The 26,307-nt window shown below is 46.1% G+C and overlaps 2 protein-coding genes and 1 pseudogene across 3 annotated transcripts; 1 reads left to right on the forward strand and 2 right to left on the reverse strand.

The window, feature by feature from the left end:
• Positions 1 to 1,048: 1,048 nt before the first annotated feature.
• Positions 1,049 to 5,942, reverse strand: MBOAT4 (membrane bound ghrelin O-acyltransferase MBOAT4; the record flags this gene model as incomplete). Its single annotated transcript, XM_080988553.1, has 3 exons — positions 1,049 to 2,148; positions 3,668 to 3,892; positions 5,812 to 5,942. 3 exons carry the CDS (start codon positions 5,940 to 5,942, stop codon positions 1,194 to 1,196), a joined length of 1,311 nt encoding a protein of 436 aa, XP_080844679.1. The 3' UTR covers positions 1,049 to 1,193.
• A 2,375-nt stretch (positions 5,943 to 8,317) lies between these two features.
• Positions 8,318 to 16,062, forward strand: DCTN6 (dynactin subunit 6). Its single transcript, XM_080987035.1, has 7 exons — positions 8,318 to 8,446; positions 9,498 to 9,562; positions 10,835 to 10,940; positions 12,821 to 12,909; positions 14,227 to 14,274; positions 15,015 to 15,157; positions 15,821 to 16,062. Exons 1-7 carry the CDS (start codon positions 8,403 to 8,405, stop codon positions 15,917 to 15,919), a joined length of 594 nt encoding a protein of 197 aa, XP_080843161.1. The 5' UTR covers positions 8,318 to 8,402; the 3' UTR covers positions 15,920 to 16,062.
• A 6,821-nt stretch (positions 16,063 to 22,883) lies between these two features.
• LOC308466567 (STING ER exit protein pseudogene) lies at positions 22,884 to 24,538 on the reverse strand (annotated as a pseudogene). Its single transcript has one exon. The product of its transcript is annotated as an STING ER exit protein pseudogene (transcript).
• Between the last annotated feature and the right edge of the window lie 1,769 nt (positions 24,539 to 26,307).

Genomic DNA, 26,307 nt, shown 5'->3' on the forward strand with positions numbered 1-26,307 from the left:
TGTTCTTCTGCTCAATGTCACTGTCTGCTCAAAAGACCAGAGGCAAGGTACTGGGGACTGCCAAAAAGATGGGCTAGTACTGGAATAGGATGCCAAGCACAGTTACAGCACAAGGCAGTGTCTCTGTATACTTCATTCATTTTGTAAGATCCAAAGCATGTGCTTCGTTGCAGAACCGCCACGCTGAGTCCAATTATGTAGCAACCACAGGACTTGGGAGAGGAAGCAACAGCTGCTGTATCTCCAGCAATATTGGGGGATTTAAAGGCATGTTCCCTGCAGCAGGTGCAATCCCTAAAACAGGCAAAAGCACATACCAAAAAAAAAAAAAAAAAGGCAATTGGAGACAAGGCTCGGTTGGTAGAGCATGAGATTCTTAATCTCAGGGTTGTGGGTTCAAGCCCCACGATGGGCAAAATATTCCTGCATTGCACTGGGATGGACTAGATGACTCTTGTCCCTTCCAACTCTACAAATTCTCTGTCCTTAGGTAGGCATGCTCAGGGAGAAGACAGATACAGGATTTTAAAACTGGTCAAGAGTGCTTGACTGCACTGTTGCTGCTTTGTAAACAGAAATACTTTATTGTCAGGGAACCAGGCAGAAGGCCTTCTTGGTAGTGGCACCCACCCTGTGGAAAGCCTTCCCACCAGATGTCAAAGAGAAAAACAACTACCAGACTTTTAGAAGACATCTGAAGGTAGCTGTGTTTAGGGAAGCTTTTAATGTTTAATAGACTATTGTATTTTAATATTCTGTTGGAAGCTGCCCAGAGTGGTTGGGGAAACCCAGCCAGATGCGTAGGGTATAAATAAATTATTATTATTATTATCATCATCATCATCATCATCATCATCGTTTTCTGAGTGGTTTTAACTGTTTTTGAAAAAGCATTGTGTGTTGTTGCTCTTTTTTTGCAGGTAAGGGAAAAAGATTGATGTGGGGGGGCAAATAAAAACAAGTGCAGGCTTTATTAAAAGGGGAGGGGAAAGACAACCATGATGGGAGGAGCAAGATGAAAGACTTCACCTAGTTTGTACGTACTGTATGTTAACGATGCAAGTCACCTTACAAGGTGGCCTTGAACCTTGGATGAAAAAGCTGCTGCAACTGTTTTTAAAATCCTGCTTCTGTCTACACACCTCCATTTAAGGATGCGAAATGAGCTAGTGAGGACCAGTGGGGCTGCTCACTCATTTCTTTACTAACAGGAGGAGCACAGTGACAGAGACTAATGGAAAGAAGCTATTGTACGAAGACAACAGCCGCCAAAGCATGGAGACACTCCTCATCTCAACAGCAATCATAATGTACGCCACCACCAGTTGTGTATGACACCAGGTCACAGTTTGGTACAGCAGCCTCTGAAGCCGGGATTTTGCCACTGAACCAAAAAAGCGATGGAAGCGGTAGTCTGCTTCCACCATAACGGCCCAGCACAGAAACCCAAAGACCTGGCCAGGGTGGAGGCCATGCCACCAGGCTGAGAAGGCAAAGGTGGCCAGGAGAGGATGTGAACTGCTCTGCTGGAATATGAGCCGCCTCAGCCACTGGGCTGTGCTCTTGTTCCATGTTCGGGTGAAGCCAGCAATTGTGTTGGTTGTTTCTAGGGTCCAAATATCTGTGTCCATGACAACTCTGTCGGCAGCTGCTGAATATTGGTGGTGGCCAAGATCCAGCCCCAAACCGGCAGCAAGGAAGAGGGACTCGTCAAGCAGCCAGTGAGAGTAATAAGTGAGCCTCAAGGACAGGGCTGAGGTCCACACGACGTAAACACAGTCAAAGTGGGTGCAGTCGATTAGGTCGTCCAGAGCGGAAATGTATCCCCTCACGATATTGTTCAACAGGCCCAGAGTCAGAGCCCCCAGGCCTTTTTGAGTGGCAGCCCCGAGGAGACCTGAAGAAAAGGGAGCCTTGGAATACCTTACCCATGCCTGAAATCTGCGGAAAGAGCATAGAGGGCCTCCCAGCAGGGTTGGGAAACACAGCAGATAAGTACACAATGGCAGTGCCTGGAGCAGGTGCCAGCAAAAGGATCTCCTCTCTTCAGATGGCAAGGCCACCCTCACTTTGTTTTCATGGATATCCAAAGCCAGTGAGGTGACTTTCTGGGTCATCAGCATGAGGGCAGAAAGGGCAATGGGCAATCTGAAACAGAGCAAAAGGTTAGCTCAGTGACAGGTAAAAGGTAAAGAGACGCCTGACCATTAGGTCCAGTCATGGCTGACTCTGGGGTTGCGGCACTCATCTCGCTTTATTGACCGAGGGAGCCAGTGTACAGCTTCCGGGTCATGTGGCCAGCATGACTAAGCCGCTTCTGGCTAACCAGAGCAGCGCACGGAAACGCCGTTTACCTTCCCACCGGAGCGGTAAATATTTATCCACTTGCACTTTGATGTGCTTTCAAACTGCTAGGTTGGCAGGAGCAGGGACCGAGCAACGGGAGCTCACCCCGTCATGGGGATTCGAACCGCCGACCTTCTGATCGGCAAGCCCTAGGCTCTGTGGTTTAACCTACAGCGCCAGCCACATAGCCCAGCTCAGTGACAGAAGAGCACACAATTTGCATTTAAGAGCCACCAAGTTTTAGGTCTCGGCAATTCTGTTAGAGAGCCTATGTCACATCCCATTTTAAGCATCCGAAAGAATGCCAGGAATTGTAGTTTTGGTGAGGGTGCTGAACATATTTTGTTAGATATCTCAAACCGCCTCACAGAACTAAACTTCTCTGGATCCCATGGGCAACAGGAAATGGCTAATAAACCAGTCTGTCTGGTTTATATTTCCCCGCTTCAAAAGTAAATAGAGCTGCTTGTCTTTTAAGTCTCATGTACTTTTCTTGGCTCAGGATCTGACTTTTACGCAGATCCTTTTAAGAGCAAAATTTGTATGTGTATTCTTGCTCACCTTGGGTCTCTTTTTGCAGGGAAGTCTGATCCGGGAAGTGAACAGAAGGGGTGGCGGCAACACATCACTTACTCAAAAGTCCAAATGTGCTCATGGAAATAAAAAGGTTGACTATCCCTCCTCAAAAAGAAGCTCACTGATTAGTGATAGTTTAGTTTGTCCTAATAAAGGTATTTTATTAGGGTGGCGCTGTGGGTTAAACCACAGAGCCTAGAACTTGCCGATCAGAAGGTTGGCTGTTCGAATCCCCATGATGGTGTGAGCTCCTGTTGTTCGATCCCTGCTCCTGCCAACCTAGCAGTTCAAAAGCACTTCAAAGTGCGAGTAGATAAATAGGTACCGCTCTGGCGGGAAGGTAAACGGCGTTTCCGTGCGCTGCTCTGGTTCACCAGGAGTGGCTTAGTCATGCTAGCCACATGACACGGAAGCTGTATGCCAGCTCCCTCAGGCAATAAAGCGAGATGAGTGCCGCAACCCCAGAGTTGGTCACAACTGGACCTAATGGTCAGTTGTCCCTTTACCTTTACCTTTAATAAAGGTATTACACTACTGCTCCTGTTTATACTGGGTATAATTCCCATAAAGTTCAATGACAATAAAATTAGTAAGAAAAACAGTTATACCACCCAGGAAAGGACACTTTGAATCCAGTTGGTCTGTCTACTGTTTCTATGTGTACTGAAATAATGCAAAGTAAACTGCTCCGAGACTAACTCCGTCAACCAACCGATACACTAGACTAGAGCCAGCACATCTTTACCTGATACATGCAGCTTCTTGTAGGTAATATTCTTTGTAATGCAGCCCAAGATGGCACAGTGTTTGCCAGGTCATCTGAACGAAGAATGCCCATGTGTGGACCTGCTGTGGGCCAGCGGAATGGATTACGGCAAGAGAGGAGAAGGCAGATATAAGCAGCAGCAGGGCATAGCAGCCCATAGCAGCCCAGGCCAGGAGGAAACCACCCACCAGGAGGAAAGTGTACCTAAAAATAAACAGACATGTTTTCAGAGTCATGGTGGCAATTTTCAGGGTAAGAGGTTTCCCGCCTGGCAGGAAAGTGAACAGACGGGGAGGCGGGAATGCCACGTAGAAGTGTGGCAAGGCAGTGTTGGGAAGATCTGGGAATCTGTGCTCCCTGTGTAACATCTAGTTCCCAACCAACCACTTTGGTAACAAACAAAAAATCAGCCAGGTCATCACACTAGTTCAACCTGCATCGATACCTAAAGATGCCATTTGGTTCACTGTTAGAAATAAACATAAATTATTAGCATACATCCAATTCACATAGGACTGCCTCTTGTTGTTGTTTAGTCATTTAGTCGTGTCCGCCTCTTCGTGACCCCCTGGACCAGAGCACGCCAGGCACTCCTGTCTTCCACTGCCTCCCGCAGTTTGGTCAGACTCATGTTTGTAGCTTCGAGAACACTGTCCAACCATCTCGTCCTCTGTCGTCCCCTTCTCCTTGTGCCCTCCATCTTTGCCAACATCAGGGTCTTTTCCAGGGAGTCTTCTCTTCTCACGAGGTGGCCAAATATTGGAGCCTCAGCTTCAGGATCTGTCCTTCCAGTGAGCACTCAGGGCTGATTTCCTTCAGAATGGATAGGTTTGATCTTCTTGCAGTCCATGGGACTCTCAAGAGTCTCCTCCAGCACTATAATTCAAAAGCATCAATTCTTCGGCGATCAGCCTTCTTTATGGTCCAGCTCTCACTTCCATACAACACTACTGGGGACTGCCTCTTAAGACAGTACAAAAGCTTCAACTGGTGGAGAATTCTGTGGCATGCTATTGGAAGAAAGATGGCAGGGAGCTCCAGTCGTAACTGATTTTCTTCCCAGCTAGTTGTTGCTTTTAAAGTGCTACACATTCCTATACAGGGCTTTTTTTCAGCCGGAACTTGCCGGAACTCAGTTCCAGCACCTCTCAGGTGGGTGCCATTGCCATTATAAGAGAAAAAAGGAAGGCGTTCATGGTGAGTTCCGGCACCTCTTTTTCTAGAAAAATAACACTGTTCCTATAAGAAAGATAGGAAAGTTCTGGTCCTTCAGATGTTGTTGGACTACAGCTCCCAACATCCCCGACCTTTGGCCATGCTAATTGTGACTGATGGGAGTTGGAGTCCAACAACATCTGGAAGGCCACAGATTCCCCATCCTCTGGTATATACAATAGCCTCCTGTCCACACAGATAAGGCCTCTTTTGTACGTCCCTTTTTCCTAAGGACAGAACCATTCAGGCATGGAGAATATATCTTCCCATTTTGGTACCCAGAGGTGGTTGCTAGGTACTTAAAAGACCTGGGAGACCAACAGATGACACAAATGTCTATAAAATTAGCATGTGATACTTTACAGGTATAGATGTTCCTGGGAAATTACAGTGGCAAATGGTTGGAGCTCACCTACACTGTTTTGCTTTGTCCCCAGCTTCCTCAGAATTTTTTCCCCAGAAAATTGTTTTACTTTTATTTCTTTAAGGGGAAAGGGGCAGGAAATCTAGGGCACGCTACAAATGACATGAGACTCAGCCCCCCATAAACATCATGGCTGGTGGCACTTTCTTTTGCATCTCACTTTCTGGAAAACAATTGGATTGGCCCTTTCCTTACCAATTCACTTTTCAAATCTCCTCCTTATCCACAAGTGAAAACTTTTTCTTTCTCAAGTGTTTCCTAGTTCCTGATACATTGAGCTTATTATTTTCTAGAAGCTGCTGTTTTTTGATTGGCTTTCTTTTTAAGTATATATTTTTTAAAAGATTTCTTAGTTATTGTTTCTATTGTAAACTTTAAAATTCTTGTTTTAGACCTTGCTTTGTTTGCTGCTTATTAGGCAAGAAAAATATAACATTTTTATAAAAAGTAATAATAGGGGGAAAAATTAGATAATGATACCTACCTTGCATTTATAGAAAGATTCCCAGAGGCACAGAGATAATGGAACAAAATAGCAAATGGAAAAGCAGCTAGCTGGTATAAAGCTGTGGCTTGAAAGAAAAACGGGGTTTCCCAGTTCATGAAGACCCTCATTCTCAAAATGCTATTTTGCTGGTTATCTTCCAGTCCTTTCTCACCTAAATGAAGTGTCTCAACAAACGTTGTTGTCTTTTCCCTATATTGGAGTAGGCTAGTAATGAAAATCACCTAGATAATGAAGGTCAGCGTATCAGAGTTTATAACTATGGAGACGGGACATTCTGCCTAAAATATACCATTGAGGTGCATTATTTGTGCAAATGCCATTTTCACTGAGCTGCTGTGTCACGAAAGTCAGATTGTCACCCGATGAGGCCCTTTTGAATACTGATTATGAGGTGGAAGCAAAGATAAGAGCCTCATACCAAACTGATAACATCTCCATGACACACAAAATTGCAATACTTTCAAAGAATCAGAGATGCATAAATGGTTGTTCTTATCCTTCCCTTATAATATCCATCATAAACATTACCAAAAGAATACACAGTAAGTCAATATAAAAAATGGCAACTGTGGTAGGCATGAATAGAAAATTGTTTTGATACATTGGATTGTAGTGGGTATAAGGGTCAGTACAATAGTTAGGTTTCCAAGCGCCCATATTTCTCACAGATGGTCCATGGCTAAAAGGAGGCATGCAGTGAGTTTCACTAGAAATGAAAAGTAGAAGGAAAACTGAACATCCCTTCCCTGTGTGCCACAGTCCTGGTAAATATCACTCCCATCCATCGCCAGCCCACCCATAAGGCAGGCTGAGGCAGCCACCTTGGGTGGCAGAAGCCCAAGAGGCAGTGCCTCCACAAGTGCCCTTGGTCACCCTACCACCACTGGGGGAGAAGCAGCAAGATGGCACCAACATCTTAAGAGATCTTGTGCACTTCACAAAATCTTGTGAGAACTCTGCGAGATCTCATGGTCACTGTTGCTGCTTCGTGGGCACTCCCCAGGTAGGGGAGGCTGTTGTGGGGCAGCACCTTCCTGATGCACTTCGGGTGGCAAAAAGGGATGAGCTACCCCTGCCCAGAGCCACCTGTTGGAAAATTCCCAATGGTACACTTAGATATGTGATGTTTGGCCATAGTTGACTTGGGAATCAAACCCATGCTGCTCCCCTCATCCCACCACAACACTGGGGAGGCTTGTAGCAGTTATTAGTGTGGGTCAGAGCCCAACTAGGGCAGCTAAGGGTGAAATATCCCCTAGGCCATGAAACCCATTGCGGGACCTTGAGCTGTCTCCTGTCTCAACTACCTCACACTGTTACTGTGAGGATAACCTTAATCTCAGAGTTGTGGGTTGGAGCCCCGCACTGGACAAGAGTCCTGCACTGCAGGGGGTTTGTTTGTGCACGAGCCGATCCTCGTGATCCCTTCCAACTCCACAATTCTATGATTGTGCGTTTCTGAGCACAATTCAGAGTGTTGATGCTGACCTTTAAAGCCCTAAACAGCCTCTGCCCAGTATATCTGAAGGAGCATCTCCACCCCCATCGTCCAACCCGGACACTGAGGTCCATTGCCGAGGGCCCTCTGGCGGTTCCCTCACAGCGAGAAGTGAGGTTGCAGAGGGCCTTCTCGGTGGTGGCTCCCGCCCTGTGGAACGCCCTCCCATCAGATGTCAAGGAAATAAACATCTATCTGACATTTAGAAGACATCTGAAGGCAGCCCTGTTTAGGGAAGTTTTTATGTTTGATGTTTATTGTGCTTTTAATATTCTGTTGGGAGCCGCCCAGAGCAGCTGCTGAGGCCCAGCCAGATGGGCAGGTAATAAGCACTATATGTCAGTACTATAAGTGAAATATACTCGGAGTCGAGAATGGATTTCATGCTCTTTATTCAGCTCATAGTGGTGAGAAGGAATGGAAGTTCCCCCACAATATCTGCTTTATATACACTATTTACACAATGGGCCCCATGTGATTGGCTAATTCCAGGATTCTCCTGTAGGCCAATCAGGTTGTGGATTCACTTCCACCTGGAGCTGGATTGGGTGGATCCTGCAGACCAATCAGACTGCTGTATTGTTCTAGGACCAATCAGACTGCTGCATTTTGGATCCTATTCAGCTCAGAACATAACAATAAGTAACATAAGTAATAAATTAAACTATAAGTAAGTAAAATAAGTAATATAAGTAATAAATTGTTGTTGTTGTTGTTCCATGAACCATTGTGGGAGAAGCAAGCACACCACTTGAGCATGATATAAATGTACTGCACTAACACAAATGCTGGCTCCCATGTTTGTCTGTTTACACGAAAAAAAATCAAGACACATAACATTGTGTGCCGGGTGTTAAGAGGTTAATACACGCTGCCTCACGATATTAAGCGCATCAATGGTAACCCAGAACGAGGGGAGGAGTTACACGCTCCAGGGCGGGTTCTCATTGGCTACGTCGCTCCCATCCGGCCCGAGCGCAAGGCGCGGGGAATCGATTCCCGAGGGCCACGATCGCCACTCCTTTCCTTCTCGTTGGTATCAGCGGGCTGCGTCGCCGCCGGCCGAGTAATGGATGAGAGGGCGGACAAGATGGCGGAGAAGGCGCAGAAGAGGTGAGCAGAATCGAGCTGGTCGGGTCTCTTTGGTGGTGGGCTTAGCGGCGGCCTGGTGGATGGCAGGTCTGCAATTTGGCTAAGAAGGTGGGCGGGAGCCCCGGTCTTCTGCCCAGTTCTCTTTTGCCCGGTGCAGAATTAAATTTAGCATTATTCTCGCCATTTGCCACGGCTGCCCCTTTATTATTCTCTTTTTACCTTGTATGCATTTTTGCTCTGCGTAGAAATGTCTCGCAGCCGCTGCTGCCCGATCTGTTTCATGGCCTTTTGGCGCCACTAGATCCATTTTTCTCTCCACCGGATCCCGTACCAGTGAAGTGAGGATAAGACTCCACGCATCTGATATGAAAGATCAATAAAAAAGGGGGTCTTAGCCTGATACTTTTCCAGCTTGGAACTTCTTACTCCGTAGTTTTTATTTATATGCTTTACCGCTTATTCAGGCTGCTGCTTTTTTATACCAGGGGGAGAGAATCTTTTTAATAAAAACAAAAACAGCCCCACTCTCCTGTTGCTTTGCCTTGTAGAGAAAAGAAAATAGGACATGAAAGTTACACACGCGCTGCTGTCCTGTGCCGTTGCCTTAGAAGTCAGCCCCATTGAGCTCAACTGGGCGTATTTTTAGTAGACATGTATAAGAATTCCATTGTTTAAAAATGCTTTCCTCCTTTGGGGGGTGGAGCAGTCTAATTGTCTGTGTCACAGACTTCAGGCTTGTGAAACATTTTGTTTTTTTACTAGAACCCTGGTTAGGTTTCTTAATTTTTGTAGCCCCCTCCCTGAGGGACAGGATGGAACCCTGAGATGAACTGTCAAGCCTAAATTCTCTTAGCACCCCTTTCTTGAATTGCCCATCAAGGAAAATTTGGAGCCATTGTAACTGACCCCGTTACATCTGGGTAACAGCACCCAGCTCTCCTAATCTGGAATTAAAAGCCACTGATTGGGTCTCAGCTTGCTTGAAATATTCTGGATATATTTTCATATACATGTGCTTTCAAGGGAGATGCAAAACACTGTTGTTGTTTTTTGTTGATGTTCTCTTTTCCAGTGTAAAGATTGCTCCTGGAGCTGTTGTCTGTGTCGAGAGTGAAATCAAGGGTGATGTGACAATTGGTAAGAGAAAGTAATTTGTGTGGTTACTGTAGTTGTCAGAATCTCCAATTTGAATTATTGTCAGATTAAAGATACCAGTCTACAAATAGTCTCTTAATTTTCACATATTGCTTAACGTTTTAAAACAGCATTGCCTTCAGTACGAGACAATCCCTTGATTGTACAGGGGAAGATAATCCAAACAAGATCAATGTTTGTTTACAGTGTGGGTGGGGAACCTGCTGTGGAAATTGTTAGACTCCCAACTACCATCAGCCCCAATCAACCTGGCCAAATGTGAGGGATGTTGGGAGCTGTAGTCAAATCATATCTGGAGGGCCACAGGATTTCCGCTCATAGTTTGCAACAATGAACAGTGAGTAGAACCAGTGAGCCGATCAGAAGTACAGGTGCTCATGAGGGCAAATAGTTTGTGATCTGAAATACCCCTTCCATATTTATGTGGTGTTCTTGCTGAGAATGTAAAAAGCTTGTGGGTGTGATGGCCTGGGATTCGGATTCGGATGCTGAACCTGAGGAATCCCAGCCTGCACAGGATTCCCCGCCTCCAGAACCAGCTGAGCCGGGGCTGGGGCTTGAGCCTGAAGGGTCCTCACCTGTGCTGGATCCCCAGGTGCAGGCACCAGCTGAGTCTGCTCCAGCTCCTGAGGGGGTGGAGGACCCATTGTCTGCCGGTGCTCTACTCTCAGCCCCATCAGGGGAAGCTGAGGTTGCCTCTGGGTCCGGTAACCCTCCAGCTTCTCCTGAGCTGCAGAGAGGGCAGAGAGGCGGAGGGAACTAAGTTCCCGCAGGAGGAGGGCTCACTTCCAGGCTAGGAGAGGCGAGTCACCTGAGGATCGGGGCCGCCCTGTGCCTTGGGGCAGATAAAAGCCAGCCAGCCTCAGTCCCAAGTTGCAGGAACAGCTTTGTTGGTTGTCAGTTCCTGCCTGAACCCTGTCCTGCCAGAGCTCCTGACCTCACCCGACTACCTGCCCTGCATCCAACTTCAACTTTTATGGACTGCCTCCATACTGCACCTTCGACCTTGGACTGGACTCGGACCTCGCCTCTCAGTTAGCCCACGGGACCAGCACAGTTGTGTTCCAATAGTCCCTTCCACTGTTTGAGAATATAGTTGGTAGTTGAGATTTCTTATTGGTTCCATGTACATCCATGGTAGCCATGTATTGAGACAAATTGATACTGCTGCCCCATACCCTCTGTTTTCATAAAGTAGTTGGAGAAATATCTAACCGCTATACTCAGGAGTAAACTTTTGAGTATTTCCTACAGGGCCTAGGACCGTGATTCACCCCAAAGCACGGATCATTGCAGAAGCTGGACCAATAGTAATTGGGGAAGGTAACCTCATAGAAGAGCAGGCAATTATCATAAATGGGTATGTATGAAATGTTGAACTTTCTTGGGCCAAAATGGTGTACCTTGGGAAGGCCTTAGCGAATGCAGCCAAAAGCCAGCTTAATTTTAAAAATGTAAATGCAAGCATAATATTATGCAGTCTACCCTACACTAATAATAATAATAATAATAATTTTTATTATTTATATGCCGCTCACCTGGCTGGGTTTTCCCAGCCACTTTGGTCAGCTTACGAAGCATACATATCATAGCTTTCTGTCCCCTGCAGCTTCTCTCAGTGGTGGACCACATGTTATGTGTGCAGAAGATCCTACCCTTATCACCTTGGTTATACCAGTGAAAAAGATCTTGGCAACCCCTTGCTTGAGTTCTTGGAAAGCTGCTATCAGACTGAGCATATAGTACTGAGCTAAATGGACCATTGGTCTTATTCAACATAGAAAGCTGCCTTGTACTACCCAAAGCCACTAAAACCTAAATCTCCCAGGCCACCTGTCTTGCTCTTTTTTCTTGGCATCTTCCTAAACGGCCTCTTCTCATTGGCTCAGTTTTGCAGGGACAGTGTAAGTTCAGTATTAAAATGGAAAGAAATGCAAAGCTTCTTCATGAATGCACTGTTGCAGATAGGTAGTAAATCTCCATGTTGAATCCTTGTGCTTTATTTTATGTTCCACTGTGGAGGGGATATGCCACTAAAGAAAGCACGTGTAAGAAATCTAAGATAAAGAACAAGGCTTCCTATAATCCTTGCATGCCTTCAGTAGTTCACCGTTGTACACATTTAATTTGATCACACAGTATTTTACGTGATTTTTAAATTCCCCTTACCCCACTACAGTGGTACCTCAGGTTACATACGCTTCAGGTTACAGACTCCGCTAACCCAGAAATAGTGCTTCAGGTTAAGAACTTTGCTTCAGGATGAGAACAGAAATCGTGCTCTGGTGGCACGGCGGCAGCAGGAGGCCCCATTAGCTAAAGTAGTGCTTCAGGTTAAGAACAGTTTCAGGTTAAGAACAGACCTCTGGAATGAATTAAGTACTTAACCAGAGGTATCACTGTATTTTGAAGAAGAGGAGGAGTTTGGATTTGATATCCCGCCTTTCACTCCCTTTAAGGAGTCTCAAAGCGGCTCACATTCTCCTTTCCCTTCCTCCCCCACAACAAACACTCTGTGAGGTGAGTGAGGCTGAGAGACTTCAGAGAAGTGTGACTAGCCCAAGGTCACCCAGCAGCTGCAGGTGGAGGAGCGGGGAAGCAAACCCGATTCCCCAGATTACGAGACTACCGCTCTTAACCACTACACCACACTGGCTCTCTTTGATATGCATTTTGTGGTGTTCTCTTAGTGCAGAGAAATTAAATGGGAAATAGTTTGATCTCCTGAATTCTTCAGTTGCACAGCACTACTGGTGTCTTCTTTAGCCCGGCAGAGCATATTGCTCTACTGTGCCAACAGTCATCTGTCCTCATTGGCTCTGCAGTCTGAACAATCAGCTTTCTAACTCCTAGAAAAAGGTGAATACAAGGTACTTTCTATACTGAAGGACTTTTCCTCATCTGTATCCATTTTTCAAAGCTAAATGTTTTGGGAAGCTGCCCATAATTTAGTTTTTCCACCAGATATATTTAAATTGCTATGTAGATGCAAAGGTGGATGTTTCGCCCAGCAACCTCCTTTCAAATTCACACCTGTTCTGGTATTCCAGAAGAAACAGACTTGCCTTTGGGGCATAGGGTAGAGTGGGGAATCAAAAGGAGCAGCCCAATGCCATTGCCAAAGTTTTAACTGTCCAAACCTTATAGCTACCAAAGATAAAGACAGTTCTCAATCTTTCAACAAAGACATGGTTTTTTTGTGATGTAGAAATGTTAATGAATGTTTCAATCCTTTTACAGCTATCCTGAAAACATTACCCCTGATACAGAGGAGGTGGGAGCCAAACCAATGATCATTGGCACCAACAACGTCTTTGAAGTTGGCTGTTGTATCCTTCAAAAGAGCAGTGTTTTTTTAAAGTGAGAAAGTGTATGTTTGCACAGGACAGTGCTACTTTAGCAATGAAAACACCAGTGATGGAGTGATTTATTACTTACACACACACACACACACACACACACACACACACACACACACCCCTACCTTTTCACAAGGGAGAATTGTCTGAGTTTAATGACCTATCTCAGATTCCACAGGTGTTGTTAGTCACTTATATCTCTTTTGCTCCCAGCAACTTCCACCCGTGGGCATTTTGTTCATGTTCAGGGCAAGAGCTTCCTGATAGTGATGGGGTGTGGGTGTGTTTGTAGTAAACCTCAATGATATTTTAATACAAGAACTGCGTGCATTTATTTCACTACACAAATGTGCTGCATGGGCTCACTGTGCCTTTCATTTCACAGGGAACGTGTGGCAAAATAGATGTGTCTGCTCAGCATGTTGCAGCATTCACAACAAACTTGGTAAACATGCTAGTTTCCCTAATGTGAAAAAAAGCAACCCTGCATTGTGAGCAGTGACCTCTCTTGGGACAAAAGGCCTCAAAGTTCTGTTTTGTTTTGTCTAAAGGGATCAACCATTGCAGCTGGTGTTCCAAACTCAAATGCGCAATCTTAAATAAATGCAATCCAAAGGACCAGGTAATGAAAGCAACCCTCCTACAAGGCAAGCAAAGCAATGCAAAACATCACATTTAATATCATTACAATTTCCCTTGTTCTTTCCTTACCTGTAATATTCTCCATGTTGGCTGTGTTTTAAACCTAGTTGACAGCCTTCTAGTACAACAAGCTGTGAGTTTTGTTTAATCTCCTGTCTATCTTCGCCTTCCTTTTCTGCCTAATTTTAACACAGCTTATAACCGTTGAAGCCACAGAACAGTGGTAGGAGCACTTTTGCTGTAACAAAAGGGTCGTTCACAATCATAACAGCTAATTGGTTGCTCACAAAGAACTTCCCACTGATCTTTTACTTGTTCTGCTGAGAGAATTCCACTCACTGTTCATTCCTTCTCTGGCAGTTTGTAAGAGCCTAGCAGAAGAACCTAGGACCACAGAGCTGGCTGCTCTGAGCATTGAGGAAAGCTTTTGAGCACACACTCAAAGGTCCATAGGCAGCTTTTGATTAAACTAAAGGCCACTGGTCCAGGAGCTTTCAAATCACACTTTACTGAAGCAGGCCACTTGTCCTGAACGCCTTTTCAAAACATGGGGATTCTTCAGAGAGGATTGTATTAGGAGGAATCCAGGATAAGGGAGCATGCAAACTAAATATCTAAGTACTCTTCTTAACTGTGAACTTACAGATTCCCAGGCAATGAAAATAGGAGACAACAATGTAATTGAGTCCAAAGGTATGTATGTTGATTAAGTGGGAAATTGATAACTGGGGGTTATTTTTTTGTTTCCGGTTTTTGCATTGTATTACATATTCTCTATGCTTCTGAGGACCACTCCGACATCTGAAAATAGTGGAACGGTTTATGTGAAAAACCAATTTTGATAAATATATTGCAAGTCCGTAGTAGCATGCTTAAAATTGCAGCCTTGCTTTAAAAAAAAAAAAAAAAAGTTTGACCAAGACAGTAGTTTTGGAAACAGCGCACACACACTCCATTTGCAAACTTACTTAATTCTGAGTTTCCCCATGTTCTCCTAGGGCAGTCGTGGGTAACCAAAGGCCCTCTAGATGTTGCTGGATTAAAACTCCCATGAGCCCTAGCCGGCTTGGTCAGGGATGATGGGAGATGTAGTCCAGCGTCCTCTGCAAGGTCACTGGGTCCTCATCCCTATGCTTGATGGTACAGACTGTGGCAATTTAAGACCAGAGTTGCACATCCCTGGGTTGTTTACACTTGGAAATAAGCAGTGGACCTGGTGGTACTCAGAAGTGAGACTGCACATGATTGCAGCCAAAATCTGATATCAGCTGATACCTCAAACAAGTTGAGTTCTAGAAACAAGACAAAAAATTTGGGATGTTACAGAGGAGTAGCAGAGAGTAGACTTCTGTTGATGATGCTGGGCCAAAGAACAGACCACTGATGAGACTTCATGATGTTGCTCATTCTAGATGGGTTTTTTCTCTCTGCAGCATTTGTGGGTAGGAACGTGATCCTGACAAGTGGCTGCATCATTGGAGCCTGCTGCAATGTCAACACCTACGAAGTCATCCCTGAAAACACGGTCATCTATGGAGCTGACTGTCTCCGGCGAGTGCAGACTGAGCGGCCCCAGGTAGGTGCATGACAGGAGGTCAAGCTTTACTAATATGTTGCCAGTTGTTCCTCCCTTCCCAACAACATGACTTTGCCAACCCAGTCTGGTCTATCAGGACGGAGAGCCACTTGCTTCCTTTTCTTTCCCATCAACTCAGCACTCCCGTGTCTACGGTGCAAAGGCCAGTGGCAGTGGAGCAACTGATTTGTCAATGAGAATGTCATACGAAACCTGGCACAAACCTAAACACACTTTTTAATCCTCTCTGAGAGGGTCACTTGTAAGAGTCCATGATGTCTGGCCCTTAACAAGCCACAGTTTGCAATCAGTTTCTAATTCTGGTTTTCTAGCTGATTGCAAACTGTGGCTTATCAAGGTCCAGGCATCATGGACTCTTACAGGTGACCCACTCAGAGAGGATTAAAAAGCCTGTTGTCTTTCTCAGCTTGGCTGGGGGGTAGGAGAGACTCCCAGGATGGGGGCGGATAGGAAATAGAAATGAAGTTTCTGGTTAATTGATCATTTGCTTTCCCTTATGTTGTCTTTAAGGATGCTTTGGTTCTTTATCCCATGAATTATTTTCCCTGGTAGAGCAGAACATAAGCAAATGAATTCAGACTGTCAGTATTATCACCTATCTGGTGCCCCCCCCCCATTTTTTCACACTGCTGTTCTTTCTAGCCACAAACATTGCAGCTGGACTTCCTAATGAAAATCCTGCCAAACTATCACCATCTTAAAAAAGCCATGAAACCAACCTCAACACCTGTGAAGAGCTGAAGACACCCTTCTCCCAGCATGCTTACCAGAATTGCAGTGCTTTCAGGACTCTTGTGTCCGCAAGAACTAACTCACTTAACTTACATGCTCGTTCATTCCATTGTGCAACATAATGTTATTTATTAAAATGTTGAAAAATGAAATGTTGTGTGTGATGTATTCCCCTCAGTGGGTTGTCTTCTTCTTAGCCGATAAAAACTTGCGTTTCAGTGGAGGAGTGAAATTGTTTTAGCATTACAGGAGGTATAATTTTCAGTGGAATTGGGGCACGTTAAATGCCATAGGCACAATTCAGGCAAAGCGATGCACTTTTTAAAAGTTCCACTGCAGTCAGTGGGAGATGCTTAATGCTCACGCTGAAACTTACAAATTCATAACTACCTGCTCAGAGGTGGGGAACCTGTGTCCACTCTTCAGATGTTGCTGGATTTCAACTCCCAACATCCCTAACTATTGGCCAGTCTGACTGTGGCTGATGGTAACTGGAGTTCAACAATGTCTGGAGGGAAGCCACAGGTTCCTCACTCCTGGCCTGGATTGCACCTCAAGTGTATTAGAGCTCCTCATCATTTCTCTTAGATGGGTCTCTCTTCAGACAAAAATGGTGCAAGAGTGAGGCCCTAAGTGCTGTTCTGGCAGGAACTAATTGGAGTTGGGAATCCAGAACATCTGAAGGACACCAGATTGGCAAAGGCTGCCCTGAGTAATCTAGCTGTGACTGGTTATCGCCTCCCTTTGGCTTTATAATACACTCTCACACTCCATCCACAGAGCCATTTATGTGCACTCTAGACAGTGTGAGAGAGTATCTGTACCTTACTGAGCAATCCTATACCTAAGTGTGAAATTCTAAACACCCTTAGGAGTAAGGCTCCTTGGAAAGGGTGGGACTTTCTTTTGACTAACCTGTGCAGGTGTGCTCTGTGACCCAAATCAGCTTAAGTCATAGCCCCCAATAAATCTGTTATATTTTCCCCCAGTTGCTCAAAACGTGCAATCCAGGGAAAGTTAAGCATCCTTAAAACCTGTAAAGGAACTAAGCCCACTGATTTCAACTGTACTTAAAGTATTCCTACATTTATCTGGATTGTACCTTCCCTTTGGTTTTTTCCCTAGGGTGAGAGTTGTCCAATACAGCAGTACCTAATTTCTGTATTCACTGGAGGTTTTTAAACAGATGTTGGATGGCCACCTGTCAGGGATTATTTAGCTGTGATTCCTGCATTGCAGGGAGTTGGACTAGATGACCCTCTGGGATCCCTTCCAACTTTACAATTCTCCGGGGCTACTCTATTAGTCCAGAGGCCATCAGCGTAACACAAACTAATAATCCCAGAAGTTGCCAGGTTCTGCCATAATTAGGGTGCCAGGAAGCAAGATGGGTTTTCCAATTATGGAAAACATGCATGCAGGCATATATGAGGCCTGGCAAAACAACGAAAACACTGCGATATTCCTGAGCTGTTTCTCCCTCCGGAATGGAAGCTCCTCATGGAGAACCGTTTGCTGAAGATCTCAGTGAGTAGCTAGACTCTCAGATTGAAAATGCTTTGTAAACAAAAATATTCTGCGACTGATGGTAACTTCATTAGCATCCTCTAAACACAGCTGTCCCAATCTGTGCAAAGGCCTGCTTCCAATGGTGGGTGCGAGTGCTTGTTCCGGCTCCATGGAATTCCCTAGATGTCAGTGTGGTGTAGTGGTTAAGAGCAGTAGATTCGTAATCTGGGGAACTGGGTTCACCTCTCCGCTCCTCCACGTGCAGCTGCTGGGTGACTTTGGGCTAGTCACACTTCTTTGAAGTCTCTCAGCCTCACTCACCTCACAGAGTGTTTGTTGTGGTGGAGGAAGGGAAAGGAGAATGTTAGCCGCTTTGGGACTCCCTAGGGTAGTGATAAAGCGGGATATCAAATCCAAACTCCTGTGATACGATACACGACTGCATCTAGGGCTGCTAGCAGTTGCATGCACAGAGAGCTGGACTGGGAACCAAGATCTCAAGAACACCTAAAGTGTGTGAACTTCTGCCATCCTCATGCTGACCCTAAGGCTCATTAAATAGAGTTGCAAATTGAGAACATGTTTCTCTGTATACACAAGGGACTGAAGCCTTGACTTCCCTTACTATTTTCTAATCCAAATCTCTCTTGCCCCTGTGATTAATTGTCCCTTAGAAACAACCTTGACATGCCTCCACAAACGTTAGGACTTTTTAAACATACAAAATATCCACTCTGCCCTTGGGGAGTTCCAAAAGTGTATATTATTCTTACGCAAGGGTGATTGCTGGAGAGTGTGACCTAGTGGGTAGACTTGATGGATTTGGGATGAAGAGTTCCGTAACACACACTGGGTGACATTGAGCGAGGCAAGTTTCTGTCTCGGCCTAGTGTTGCTGTGAGGATAACCGGGAGAACCGAAGGAGATGACCTTCAGTGAAGATGTGATCAATCATGCCATGTGTGCTGTAACCTGAGTTCCATGAATGGAAAACAATGTTTCAGGATAAATGTCTGCCATGGAGCTGGTGCAAGAGGACATCATTTTGGTTCCCCAAAGAAACCATCCAGCGATCCAGCATAAAAAAGCAAAATACTAGCTCATTCTTCTTTTGACTTAAACAAAAGCTTATAGTGCTTCCTGGACAGCTCAGTTGGTTAGAGCATGGTGCTGATAACGCCAGGGTTGCAGGTTCGATCCCTGGTGGGATCAGCTGCCCTTTGATCCCTGCCCAAAGCAGGGCTTGCTGCCCCAGGCCTTGGTGTGAATGTGATTCAGCAGTACTCTTACCTGTGATGCAGAAGGCTGTTGGTGGAGCAATACAATCTGAAACACACATGCCCATTGTGTGCTTGTATTTACAGAACAAGTTGTGTGGTTCTTTGTGTCCTGGTCACTTTCTTTGATGACATAGCCAAATATATCTAACCAAAACAGCAATAGCTAGCCATTCCCTCCTCCTTGTTGTTTCCATATCTTTCTCATAACACACACGCCCGCTAATCGTGAGGATTTCTTAAGGAGATGTTAAAGCTCGATGCTTCAAAGATACCAGATGAATACAGAGCAACATCTCCCTCCCCACATTCCAGTGGTGAAAAGTCATTAGAGGAAAGGCTAATGAGTTAACATTGCTGTGATAAGGGAGCTGGAATAGCTTGACCTCCAAGAGGCCCCAGAGTTGAGGAAAAAATGGGTAAATACTCTAAACAATGCTGAGGAAAGCACAGGAAATTGGACTGCCAGGGAGTAGGCCCGTCAAACCAAACAGTATGAATGGTCCAGAGGAACTAAAGGTCTCTTAGGTTGTTCTAATTCTGCCTGACTCAGAGACTAAAATGCTTTTGTGTGTCTGCATCAAGCCCAGGGCATTTACATCAGTGGTGCAGTATATGGTGAAGAGAGAAGGGAACACTTTGTGTATGTGTGTGTGTGTGTGCGTGCATGTGAGAGAAAATGTGTAGAAAATGGGCACAGAGTTGCTGAACCACAGCTCCCATAATCCATGGCCATTGCCCACACTTTCTAGGTCTGACAGGAGTTCAGCAAAATCTGGAAGGCCAAAGGTTTTCATAAATGAGGCACACTGTGTATTCTACTCGTTTGTCCCCGGCATTGAGCAAACTTCCTCTATACATGGAGGGTCCATTCAGCTCTCATGGCAAATACCCACTGAGATTTATTTGTCTATTCCAGTTTTGAAGCTCTCAAAGTATATTATCACCAGCAGGCAGGAACATGGGATTGGCTCTCCAGGATCACTTGATTCAAGTTCAAAGCACACACTTTCCCTCAAAGAATTCTGGATATGATAGTTTGATTTCCAGCAAACCTAAACAGAATTCCTTTTGAGGGAAAGAATGCGCATCGTGTGTGCTTTAAATCATCTATACCAGGGGTCGGCAAACTAAGGCCTGGGGGTTAGATGCGGCCCCCAGGCTCGTAAATCTGGCCCGCAGACCCTGCCGCCGCTCGGTCAGCCCCCACCCGCTGCGGATGCCTTGCTGCGCGGGGACTGACTTCCGCGACGCTGGCACGGCTTCTGGGCGGGCAGCGACACTGGCGCAGCTTCGGATTGGCTGCAGGAAGTTCCTGCAGCCAATCTGAAGCCTCGCCACCTGCGCGCTGAGGTAAACCCGGCACTGCCATGGATGGAGAGGCCAGGAGGTGGGTCTGGGCCGTGCCATGGGCATTGTGATGGGCGCATCACAGGGCTTCAGGCGGAGCTTGGCGCACCTGCTGGCCCCACACCTGGCACCCAGCTCGGCGCTGCTGCTGGTGGTGCGCTTGGTGGCCACACTAGAGCAGCTGGAGGGCAAGCTGTGTGCCACCTGCCCAGTGCTCCGCATGCGCGGCCTGCCTGCCGAACTGGCCTCGGACGACGGGCTGCAGTGCATGGTGCACACCGCCTGGGAGCTCCGTGGGGACGGGCTGATGGAGTGGCTGCTTCTTGTCAACAATGCCGGTGAGTGGACGCCACCAAGACACGCTCCTGAGCGTGTGCAGAGTGCGTTCCTCCTCCAGGTCTGGAGGCAGCTGCGGGACCGGCTTGCAGGGTATTTACTATATTTTTCACTCTATAAGACGCACCAGACCACAAGACTGTTTTTGGAGGAGGAAAACAAGAAAAAAAATATTCTGAATCTCAGAAGCCAGAACAGCAAGAGGGATCGCTGCGTAGTGAAAGCAGCAATCCCTCTTGCTGTTCTGGCTTCTGGGATAGCTGCGCAGCCTGCATTCGCTCCATAAGACGCACACACATTTCCCCTTACTTTTTAGGAGGGAAAAAGTGAGTCTTAAAGAGCAAAAAATACGATATATTTTTCAAAATATAGTCCGGCCCCCCGCAAGGTCTGAGGCACAGTGGACCAGCCCCCTGATGAAAAAGTTTGCTGACCCCGATCTATACACAGCTTAGTAGCCTGGCTTGGATGGCCGGCAGTTTCCTCTTCTGTCCAGCAGTTTAAGAAGGAGAGACCGACAGTAGGCCTGATTTGACCCCAAAACACTCCCTGATTATTGCTCTGTAGCACCCGGCGCAGGGACTCCCAAAAGCTGCCCAGTTTTCTTTTGTAAAGGAAAGCAATCCCATAAGTAGAACGCCTAGATGTCCTAAATCAGGCCGACTCAAAGTGGGGGGAATTCACCAGACAGCACAGGGATGAAAAGCCTAATTGGCAGGCCGACAAGCCGTCCATGTGATGCGAAACACACCAGAGCTCTGGCAGCCGGTTGGTAAAAGTCAAGATAACTGATGGGGGAACAGCACGTAGTATCAGCAAATAGACAGCTGGACACAGCTACAGACCAGTGGCAAAACCCCAGAGATGTTTCTTTGAAGGGGAACAAAAATATTTAGGCAGCCGCTGAGCTTGTGTATACACAATACTCTTTTAAGGTGGTATGGTGGTAGATCCAGGGTTCCCTGCCTTGCAAACATTGTAGTCCCCACCCCCCATGGCTGCTGTTCAGACCTACAGAATCTGCTTGACCAGCTAGAATGTGGAAGAGAAAACTTGAGGCTGCAATCTCAGAGTTCAGGGATTGCTCACCTTTTAGGCCTGTGGGTTTTGGGGGTTTTTAAGAGAGTGCTATGTGGATGCAACCACCTCTGGTCATTTATGGCTCCTTCCCCTCCCAATAGAGACAGAAAAAACTGCAGCACAGAGATTTCCTTTTTTCCAAGGGATCTGTGTAAAATTCAGTTGTATTAATCTCTTGGAAAGCACACAGAAGTGAAAGGAACATCACTCTTCCAACTTCTTCCTTTAGCTCTATGTACTATTAAAGAGGAAGGGACGCGGGTGGCACTGTGGGTTAAATCACAGAGCCTAGGACTTGCAGATCAGAAAGTCGGTGGTTCGACTTCCCGCCACGGGGTGAGCTCCCATTGCTCGGTCCCTGCTCCTGCCAACCTAGCAGTTCGAAAGCACATCAAAGTGCAAGTAGATAAATAGGTACCGCTCCGGCGGGAAGGTAAACGGTGTTTCCGTGTGCTGCTCTGGTTCGCCAGAAGCGGCTTAGTCATGCTGGCCACATGACCCGGAAGCTGTACGCCAGCTCCCTCGGCCAATAAAGCAAGATGAGCGCCGCAACCCCAGAGTCGGCCACGACTGGACCTAATGGTCAGTGGTCCCTTTACCTTTACCTTACTATTAAAGGGGGGGGAAGGTAGCTACTCTCATCATTTCTTGGGGGAGGGGGGGGCAAAACTCAGAAGCTTCCTGGTGCATCCATAGACATGAGATGTCAATATGCATTGGGTCAAACACAGATTTTACACTGGGTTTACTTTACAACCTGTAAAGCTTTTTTAAAGAACGATTTTCTAAACCAGAAAATCCATCTTTCCACGCAGGAAATTATATGGAGGTGAATTACAGCAATCTTACGAATTTCCAACATTCATGTATTCAGTGTGGCAGCAACACACATGAACTTTCGGTAATGATCATGCACTTTTTCAAAAATGTCACTGGAAAAAACACAGGCAAATAAGTAGAATGATTAACGGCTATCTAAACCTTATAAACTAGTATCCACTTAAAAAATAAATAAACTAGTATCCACATGTATAAGGGAATGCTTATTAAAAATTGCACCTATATAGCATTGCACAGCAGTGGAGAATTCTGAAACAACACCGATCTTATGGGGAAGATCCCTAACATATGTAAAAGTGATATTGTAATGACCCACCCAAACTTACTTTGTTAAATCTCTGGGGCGGTTATGTGTGCAATTTGTGTACTTTTTGGACCTTTGGAACTGCTGTACAATATTCTCTATTGAGGGCGAAATGCAGTTGTCTTGAGGGATCCTTTTTCCGAATACTCTATGAATGAGATGCAACTTACTTTTATATTCTACTCCTTGGATGAAGAGGGATTGCCCCGCCCCCCAGCAAATACCACATGAGGAAAAGGTTAGATCCCCTCACCATGAATTTTTTCAAACCTGTATGTAAGATGCTGAGTCACATTTAACGCCACCTGTAGTTAGGCTTTTAGTATCTCAATGGAATACAGCTTTGGAGCCCCAGAATAACCCTCTCCCATCTTCCAAAGCAAATTTAACTTCTTTAACAAAGAAATTTAACTTCTTGCCAAAGGCGACGGGGATGGGTTGGAAATGACATACCACATGAAAATAACTTATTAAAGATCTATTTTTTTGTACATTTTGCTTCTAACTCCATCAATACAGACTTGACATATTGCCAGTAACACGGTAATTTCTATATACACCTGAAGATACAAAAACGTAACTCAGCACAACAGAGGCAGACTAACGCCTCTCTGCTCGCTCTTGGGAGAAGGTTGCTTTGCTTTTGCTAGGAAATTAAGGCTGCAGTGCTTCCTAGAAATGCAAAATAATAATAATAATAATAATAATAATAATAATAATGGGAAATGTTTCAGAAGGCACATGGTGCACACAAGCCTCCCTAGAGTGAAAGGCAACATCCCTAAGAGGATTTGAATAATAAGGACACAGGGGTGGGGTCCATGATTTTGGTTGGGGGTGGGCAGAACCTCAGATTTGTATTGATTTACAATACAATACATGGGCTACGCCCATGGTGGTGTGTGCCCCCCACCCTTTCCCCCCTAAGAAACGACGCATCCCTCTCTCTGGACGTTTCTTATTTGAACTCCTTGTCGATCAGAGTGCCTTTCCCTCTGGCCTTCTTGCCTCCCAGCTCGGCCTCTTCCTGCAGCATCCGCCTCTTGCAAGCGCCCTCCCTGCGCAGCTGCTTCTGGATCACGCGCGCGTTCTGCGCGTACGACTCGGCCACTTCCTTGGCTTGGATCTCCACCTCCTCCTCGTCGACGGTGGAGACGGTGACCGAGCCGCACTTGCCCATGTCCTTCGTCCGACGGGTCACCATCACTTTCTCGGGAGGAGGAGGCGGCTGCTGCTGCAGCTGCTTCTGGGCCCAGCCCTGCCCGAACTGGACCAGGGCGCCGTCGACCACGAAGGTGGCGGGCGCGCCGTCGGGCTGGTGGCGGTAGAAGAGGAGCAGCCCGCACCGCGCGCACTTCTTCCGGCACTGCCGCTCGACGCCGCCTCCGTCCCGGCGGAGATAGGCGCCCTCGGGCTCGTCCTGGGTGTTGCAGAGCTTGTAGACGTGCTTGGCGGCGTCGATCACGCGCGCGCGGTCCCGGGGCCTCAGGGGCAGCTTCTCCAGCGCGCAGTCCAGCACCAGCACCATCTGCCCGCACAGGCAATAATAGACGTGCAGGGGCTTCTCGCCCTCGCCGTACTCCTCGCGGTCGCGCGTATCCGAGCAAGCCAAGGAGCGGGACACCACTTTGGGCATGGCGGGCGGGAAGAGGGGCAAGCCGGCCAGGAAGGAAAGAAGGAAGAAGCCCCTCCTTCTCGGATGGAAATGCAAAATGTCGTCACGCTTTGCACTTCCGACGGAGCTGCTGGGATGCGCCACTTGCAGCAAGGCGCGCGCTGGCGCAGAGCGAGGTTTAGCAAACAGCTGGATGGAGCGCCTCCCTCTCCTTTAAAGGGGGTGGGTCCATGCTGTTTTCAGTTAATTTAACTTCACATATTTAACCAAGTAATCATTAAATTTAATCCAATCTTCCTGGTGCTCATTAAATTTAATATGTTAAGTTAAATTACGGTAACTGAAAACAGCTTGCAGATACTTAATTGGCTTAGGATTTTATTTAAGTTAAGTGATGAATTAATATGTTTAATTTCATAACGTGAAGATCTAAGGATGTTAATGTTTAAGTTAAATTTTATAAGAACTGTGATTTGGAAAACCGTTAAAAGGATATGCGATGAAATTCAACCAAGGGGAAGCGAGGAAGTCACATAATAATAATAATAATAATAAATTTTATTTATATCCCGCCTTCCCCAGCCGAAGCCGGGCTCAGAGCGGCTAATAACAGTAAAACGATAAAACATTCTAAAATAATTTCATTATAAAATTAATTCCAATCAAATTAATGGCATAGAGTTCTATGAGGATTACCAAAGGAGGGGGTCAGACTGTGCTTTGGCCAAAGGCCTGGTGGAACAGCTCTGTCTTGCAAGCCCTGCAAAAAGATGCCAAGTCTCGCAGGGTCCTAGTCTCTTGTGACAGAGCATTCCACCAGATCGGAGCCACAGCCGAAAAAGCCCTGGCTCTAGTTGAGGCCAGCCTAACCTCTCTGTGGCCTGGAACCTTCAGGATGTTTTTATTTGAAGACCTTAAGGTCCTCTGTGGGACATACCAGGAGAGGCGGTCCCGTAGGTACGAGGGTCCTAGGCTGTATAGGGCTTTGAAGGTTAAAACCAGCACCTTAAACCTGATCCTATACTCCACCGGGAGCCAGTGCAGCTGGTATAGCATCGGGTGAATGTGATCTCGCAGTGAAGACCCCATAAGGAGTCTCACCGCGGCATTCTGCACCTGCTGGAGTTTCTGGGTGGTTTTGTCAGTCCCCTGTTATGTTTATGGTGTATAACTTTTATGTAAAATAATAAAAATTTATAATAAAAAATAGATATTGGTAGAAAGTGATAATGGCCATCTGATTGTGCCAAGCTCTGCCTCCATTTTATAACTGGCTCCACCATTTTGTAACGGATGAGCCTCAGTAATTTTCAGCCATCTCAAGGAAGCCCCTGTGCTAAAGGAATACACACTCTGCAAATATAACCAGGCTTAATAGGAGTTCCTATTAATATAACTAGGTTTAATAGAAGTATTCTCAAATAGAGAATGCTCAGCTTCTCGCTTATATATCATTCCCAGGATATATATAATGTTAGGTTGTAAATGGGCCTGAAAATCTAGAGGTTATGCTGAAACTGGTCCCCAAAGGCCTGTGGTGGAGTGGCTACTGTCTGCTGGAGCAAAGGAAGCAAATGCTTCAGTCAACAGAAGTGAATATCCTTGCTTATGCCTGCCAATTTATGAAATTGTGGATTAAGGCAATACTGGGCTTAAATCCAGGGAGCACGAGGACAGCCAAGAGAGCAGGGCCATTCAAAAGGAGAAGGGTTGCTCTTGAACAAGATGCCTGTAGAGACAAAAGTCCCAGGGGCCAAAGTAAAATGACACCTCGAGCCTCAAGGCAGCTTCTGCTAGTTGGAGCACTTTTTAAGGGTGTCCCTTCGGCCTTAAACAGAGGAGTCCCCAGGGCCCCTCACTTTTGAGAAAGGAATTTGTTCAGCAGAAGCGTCAAAACTCCTCAGGAATCCTCAAACAATAGAGGGACTGTTCTCCAACCACAGAGGAAGAGAAACCTGTTTATCTATTTTCGTTAGAGAGCATCAGGAGATTTTTGAGGCACTGTTTCTGATGCGTCATATAAGATACAGGTTAATAACATTGGAAAAACCATCTTGATCTGGTGTTCTGTTGCAGAACCCCAGTG

The sequence above is a fragment of the Podarcis pityusensis genome (assembly GCF_964106645.2).
Source record: "Podarcis pityusensis genome assembly, chromosome: 17".
NCBI classification, from domain to species: Eukaryota; Metazoa; Chordata; class Lepidosauria; order Squamata; family Lacertidae; genus Podarcis; species Podarcis pityusensis.

Excerpts from the sequence above, each read along its gene's own strand:
- DCTN6 (XM_080987035.1), top strand. The coding sequence starts at position 8,403 with ATGGATGAGAGGGCGGACAAGATGGCGGAGAAGGCGCAGAAGAG. Across the intron at positions 12,910-14,226 it reads CGTCTTTGAAGTTGGCTGTT|ATTCCCAGGCAATGAAAATA; the intron begins GTATCCTTCAAA and ends GTGAACTTACAG. Across the intron at positions 14,275-15,014 it reads CAATGTAATTGAGTCCAAAG|CATTTGTGGGTAGGAACGTG; the intron begins GTATGTATGTTG and ends TTCTCTCTGCAG.